The sequence below is a fragment of the Pinus tabuliformis genome, chromosome Q (assembly GCF_031772625.1).
Source record: "Pinus tabuliformis cultivar Carrire ecotype Pingquan chromosome Q, CPIR1, whole genome shotgun sequence".
Classification (NCBI taxonomy): Eukaryota; Viridiplantae; Streptophyta; class Pinopsida; order Pinales; family Pinaceae; genus Pinus; species Pinus tabuliformis.
In genome coordinates this window covers 1,241,480,050-1,241,486,089 of record NC_142296.1, presented here as the reverse complement: position 1 = coordinate 1,241,486,089, position 6,040 = coordinate 1,241,480,050, and the positions used below count along the sequence as shown (strand labels likewise).

Sequence of the window (6,040 nt, the reverse complement as noted above, 5' to 3'; positions counted from 1 at the left end):
AATGACAACTAGTAACAGATCTAGCACTAGACTGAACTTTGGAGGTTGAGGCAACATTTGAATATGTGGACCTTAGTTGGGCCCGGTAGACAGGAAAACAGAATCAACAAATAATTGCATTATTCCAGAGTGGATGTTTGGGTTCCGTATCTCCTTCAACATTTTAGATTTGGCAGTTGGCCTAATACTAGATATCTTGTTATGAAATTGGTAATATTGCACTTTCTAATTGCAATTATACAAACTATCTAAATGTCGAATCAGACTCCAGGGTTCAAAGGCTTATGAATGCAATGTTCATGAGTTTATGCCAATCAACCAAACAGTGTATTTTGACGTCTAAACAATGGATTTGCAATCAGTGACTTAATGTTTATTTTATTTATTTATTTTTGGTTGGATGATGGGCGAGTTAACTCTAACTCTTCATCTTTTCCAGTGGTTCTGAGCCCGTCATATGACTTCATATTTGGCATGGCAGCATGGTACTACTTTCATTACATGTCAACCAGACAAACAAGTATGCCTTACAAACTCAAAGGACCATCCAACAGGAATAAATAGCTCTGCATGTAGCTATGGTGTTTAACAGTAATAAGACTCAAACCCAATAAGTAAGCATGCATTGAGATGTCTACTACAAGCACCACCAAAAGAAATCAAACGACATGTGTGATCATGGTGAACAACCACATAGCTTAAATGCCAAACAGAATGTCCTAATGACAGTTCAAGATTAAAATCTCACGAGTGCTGGTCATCAGTATCACAAAACTAACAACAATATTCTACATGCTCACATAAATTATTAAACCACCGTCAAAGTCTGATTGTTTTCTTTAAGACACAGTTTAGCATAAATCACTCAGTATCAAATCCAACGACAGGATTGCATCACAAGTAAATACTGGATAATCATAAAACAACATGAAGAGATCTTCAAAAGCCCTTTAAATACATCTTTCTTATCACAGAAACCTAAAAGAGAAGCAAATTTGAGAAATCCAACGTCAGTATCCTTGTAACACTTATATTTATCAAAGAGCCATTAAGGGAAAGTGCTCTATTCTATTTTTCATTATTCCATATGCCAAATGAGTATGTGCTCCTAGATAGTTCCGGAGCCCATCTAAATGATGTCTGCAATACACAAACTTAAAAATGTGATTTGTCGACAATTCTCATTCAGAATTCAATCAAAGAGATAGCTAATAGATGCAATTTTACCATAAAATAATATTAGACAGAAATATGGTATCCATGATATGCAGTGACCTTGCTTGAAAATTTACACAACAGCTTAGTAGTTCAAGGTGGCAATTGCTATACAAAACTTCTCTGCTGGAATTTATGCATGCCTCTCTCACCTCTGTGCACAAAAATGATGATTTGAAATTCAAATATATTTTAGTGAAATAATTGTTAATCACCAAAATGAATTACAAATGGTAAGCCTAAGAGCAAAAAGCTTGCAATGGAAGCCCATCTAAGTGACTCGGGAGCAGAGGAACTGCTGCCAGTTGGTCCATTTGCAGGAGCAAATCCTGTAATTATAGGAGAAGAAATTATGCCTGATGGAGAATGAGGTAATCGCAAAACCCCAGGTGATGGTGATGGTGATGGTGCCATACCAATCGATGTTGTTGTTGACGGTGGTCCTGTAAAATTAGGCATTACCTGTAAACCTGCAATCAAATTTGAAAATCCAACATCAAAGTCCGTAACTTAATTCACAAGCTTTAGAAAATCTTTAAAGTCCAGCCAAAAAGTTAAAACCAAAAGAAGTGCTGAAATAAGGCCTGGATTGCACATCCCACCTGGGCATTGTGGCTGAAGCGAAGTAAACAAGCTGCAAATCAACACATTACAAACAATGACACATTAGCAATGTTTTGTTAATCAACCCAATAATGGTCGACTGCAGACTAGTGAATGAATATTAAAGATTTATATTTCTGTTTTGAGATAAATAATCAAGATTTTAGAAACTTAAAAGCAAGCAAACTAGAAGAACTAGCAAAGGAGCTTACGAAGTGAGGATTGTGCCATTGAGAAAGCCACTGTAAGAACATGTTGTAACATTGCATCCACCACTTGTAGGCTGTGTAGTGGTGTTTCCAATCATGAGAATGCTCTTTTTGCATTGCATACTAGAGCAGGATGCTGCCAGAGGTGCTGGAGCACAATACAGGCTGCCATTTTCGCAAGCAGGTTAGCTCAAAAGCCTAATTTCTGAAACAAACATATCTAGATTGAAGATTCTATGGAAGCAATCAGAAAACTGGTATCTTACTTCAGGTTCCCTGGTCCACAGCTGCACTGTACACAATGGCTAGCAGTGATAGTGTAGCTCCCATTGGCGACAAGCAAGTGAGAATCTGAGGAATATTTTGATATGCTTGATGAACAAGCTGCAAAAGTGAAGAAGACCCTTTGTAAGAGCTTGCAAAACCTTAATAAAAGAGAGATTAGAACTTTAAGAGCATATTTCCAAAGTCAGCAGTTGGAAATCAGTGGTTTACTATTGGAAAAAAAAAAGAAAAAAAACGTGGCTATTTTGCAAGGGACAGGAGAAGATTTTGAACAAATTGTTAGCAAATTCAAGTTTCTGTTTATAAAAGAAGCTGTTCAACAGTTCAACATCACACATGAAAGAAGGGCGCAGGGCCTTATGTTTCATAATGTATGAATGAATATGTCACATTCTCTATGATAATAAAAAACATTAAAATTCATACCATTAGTGTTTGGCATATAGACCTAATTTGCCATATCACTGGGCATGAAACACATAAAGGTGTGGGAATAAAGGCCTTTACAAAAACACAAACAAGCAAAACTGAAGAAACATGTTTTGATTCTGAAGAACCAACTCATTGTTTTTGGAGAGCTGAGAAATGCCATATATGTGCGAAAATTGTGCAGCATAATGTGCGAACACTATTTGGGAGTCTATTTTCAAGAAAGTGAACTTAGTTAGCCCATATTTCCAAGAAAATTTCAAAACAAACCAAAAATAGAGCAGGAGATAGTTGGTCCACAAGAATAGGCATTTTCGTGTTACAGTGTTCAAGTGATTACACAGTTCCTTCTAGATGCAAGGGAAAAAATACTAGCCCCCAGTGTGCTTGATCAAGGTGTAAAAACACAAGGCATTCACCAAACTTAACCAAACTATCTGCCTTTCGGTGACTCAGTTGAGTTTCCAGTCACACCAGAGCACTCTGGTGCATAAATATAGCAATGTTTTTGGAACTAAACCAGATTCTATTCATGAATGTGACAATGACAACAATGCCACCTTCTTCAAGTCAATCACTTGAGTCACAAGTTGTGCCATGATGTTGTCAGAGCTATTCAGCTCCAAAACAGGCACTGTTCTGTAAACTCAAACAAGTAAAAGAATTATTTTAACAGAAATGTTTGCATTACTGCCTATCAAGGAAGCCAGAACTTTTGTATATTTCCACATATTTGGAGGAAATTGTAGAAGGCTTTCAGAGAATCAGCCATGAATCAGACTTTTGGTGACTCAAGAAACTTTCAAGTTTCGATGCAGCCAAAAAATAAGGCACAGAAGTGTAGCCTATAGTTCTACACGTTTGACTCTGCCAGTGACTGGCAGGAAGTCATGAGTCACGTGCAAGAACTGATTGCATAAATGCAGCAATGATAGTAGACAAGTTTTTAGAACCCTCAAGGGGCTGAAAGTTTCAGAGATTCAATCAAGGTTCAAAGAATCAAAACCAGCAGGCCAATCTTCGTACTTGCCACAAAAATGTGGCAAAGTTTTTAGGCAAAGTCAGCATGTAGGCAAGTCTTCAAACATGTAGACATGTGGCAATGCTTGTTGGCTAGTCTTTCGAACGTACGGTGTACTCCCCAGTCCTCAGAAGATGTAGATTCCTACACTCCCCAAAAGAGCAACAATAGTCTCTATGAAGCGTCGACTGTAGCAGCTTGCAACAAAACATGGGTTGAACCACAACTTTACAGGCATTGTTATATCCTTCGTTGTATTGACTGTGAGAGAACGGTCCTGATCCAAATACATCTATAGTTAATTTGGAGAGTTGGGTTTAGAAACTGCGAGAAGAAACTTTACAGTAGAGACATCATGAATTCAGTACTAAGATGAGGACCTAACTGTAAGCAGCTAGATAGGGATGATTGACAATTCCTAAGTGGTCTGTGTGTACCTCCCGAGTCCCAAACCATAGTCAAAATGTCGTTGCCTTGTAAACATGGGGTTTCGGTTGAGCCCTGAACTTTACTAGCTTTAAAAAAGGGATGTGTGACCTCCCAATAAGCAGTGCTATGGGCCATGATACATGATAGGCATTCAGAAATGCTTCCACTTAACAAGTTAACGCAACGGAGAACTTCACAGAGAAATATTGCCTCGGTGGGGCAGTCATATTACTTGTATCAGTGTCATCAAATCAAAACATTACCTGTAACCAATGGGGCATTGGTTCACTGGTGAAGCCGATGGAGTAATAAGCCATCCACTCCGATTCCATCCTTGCTATGGTCAGCTTCAGCCACATGCCATGAGTTCAAAGGGGCGAGTTCGACGACAAGTCGTGGAATACTTTAGCAGAATATCTAACCCTCTGGCATCCAAGCCAAAGAAAGTCTGCTCTAAACTAAGTTGGCATTAAAAGGAATGAGGCAGAGTGTAAATCTCCAGCGATTTTGGCAGAATAACTATGGCAGACCTAGCACCTGAGACTATGGAAGCTTGCTTTTAACAAAGTGGGCATCAAGAGGTAAGACTGGGCTAGCAAAATAGCAACCCCTAATACCTAACATCAGTCCACTCTTTACTTGGTGGGCCACATGCATTTATTGCCCTCCAAGAATACCTGAAACACACAATTCCAATTTGGAGAAACAAAACCCATATACAAAAACAAACAACTAAAAAACTCATACTAACCAGCTAAAGGTATTGAAAGGATGTCTCCGGGGCTGATAACAGGAGTCCCCATTGCATTGACAGTCATCAGATCTGTGACAGTAGTCCCATACTTGGCCCCAAGGGCAGTCATTGTATCCCCAGGCCGCACAACATATGACAAGTAAATAGCCGGAAGCCCATTATCAGTCCCATTGAAGCAACTGCAAGGCAGAGGAATGGTGAGTGACTGTCCAATGTCTATAACGTCAGGATCCGTTATGCTGTTTGCATCCTTCAATTGGTCCGAAGTCACAAGACCCCCAAACACGTTATTAGCAATGCTGGGCAGTGTATCTGCTGCCTTAACCTTGTAGACCACTGACATTGATTTCCTGATACCGTCCACACAGCCGCAGGTTATAGGCACTCTGATGAAATAGTGTGCAGGCAGAATCTGGTTTTCAATGTCTGGGTATGATAAATCAATGCCATTAGCTCCTAGAAGTGAAACTGGGTCTACTTGAAAAAGTGTCGAGACTTCTGATATCTTTAGCTCTGTAGGAAGTATGTAGCCCACCATTGAGTTGCAGGTGTCTGAACCATCACAGGGCTCTATGGTAGACTTGGAAAGAACTTGAACAGGTTTGAAGAAAATCATGACTGCCACTGAGAGCCATAGTGTTGATCTGCTGATCATCCCCATTTCTCCCTTCTGAGAAGTAGATGGGTGTTTTGGGGACAATAACAGGCTTGCTGTAGTAACAGCAACAGTAGTAATGTGCGCAGCCCCTTTCTGTATAATGAATGAACTAATGGAGTTTTAATTTAATGAATGAATTAATGGAGTTTTTATAGTGTAAGCGATTGTCAGACACTGTAGTATGGGAAGGAGGCACAGAGAATACTATGCCTTCAAATATGGCCTACCTACTAAAGCGTGGTGTTATTACCCATTAACAGGCATCTTCATCAAACCAAGAATGTTTTTGGGGAAACAGTATGGAATATGGTGAAAGGACAGCAAATTTGTGACGTTGAAATTTTTTAATGAGTTCAGGTGAGCATTGAGGATCTGGATTTCTTTAGAAATTAATATTATATTATATATATTTTTTATTAAGATAAAAAAGGAGTTTA

At 39.0% G+C, this 6,040-nt stretch overlaps 1 protein-coding gene across 1 annotated transcript; it reads right to left on the bottom strand.

Annotated features, from left to right (window-relative positions):
* Positions 1-1,245: 1,245 nt before the first annotated feature.
* On the bottom strand, positions 1,246-5,724 carry LOC149224307 (lysM domain-containing GPI-anchored protein 1-like). The gene is made up of 5 exons (XM_089386087.1): positions 4,943-5,724; positions 2,294-2,411; positions 2,031-2,192; positions 1,818-1,849; positions 1,246-1,685 (listed from the first exon to the last, which is right to left on the bottom strand). Exons 1-5 carry the CDS (start codon positions 5,604-5,606, stop codon positions 1,423-1,425), a joined length of 1,239 nt encoding a protein of 412 aa, XP_089242213.1. The 5' UTR covers positions 5,607-5,724; the 3' UTR covers positions 1,246-1,422.
* Between the last annotated feature and the right edge of the window lie 316 nt (positions 5,725-6,040).

Excerpts from the sequence above, each read along its gene's own strand:
- LOC149224307 (XM_089386087.1), bottom strand. The coding sequence starts at position 5,606 with ATGGGGATGATCAGCAGATCAACACTATGGCTCTCAGTGGCAGTCATG. Across the intron at positions 2,412-4,942 it reads CCTTTCAATACCTTTAGCTG|CTTGTTCATCAAGCATATCA; the intron begins GTTAGTATGAGT and ends TCACTTTTGCAG. Across the intron at positions 1,686-1,817 it reads GCTTCAGCCACAATGCCCAG|GTTTACAGGTAATGCCTAAT; the intron begins GTGGGATGTGCA and ends ATTTGATTGCAG.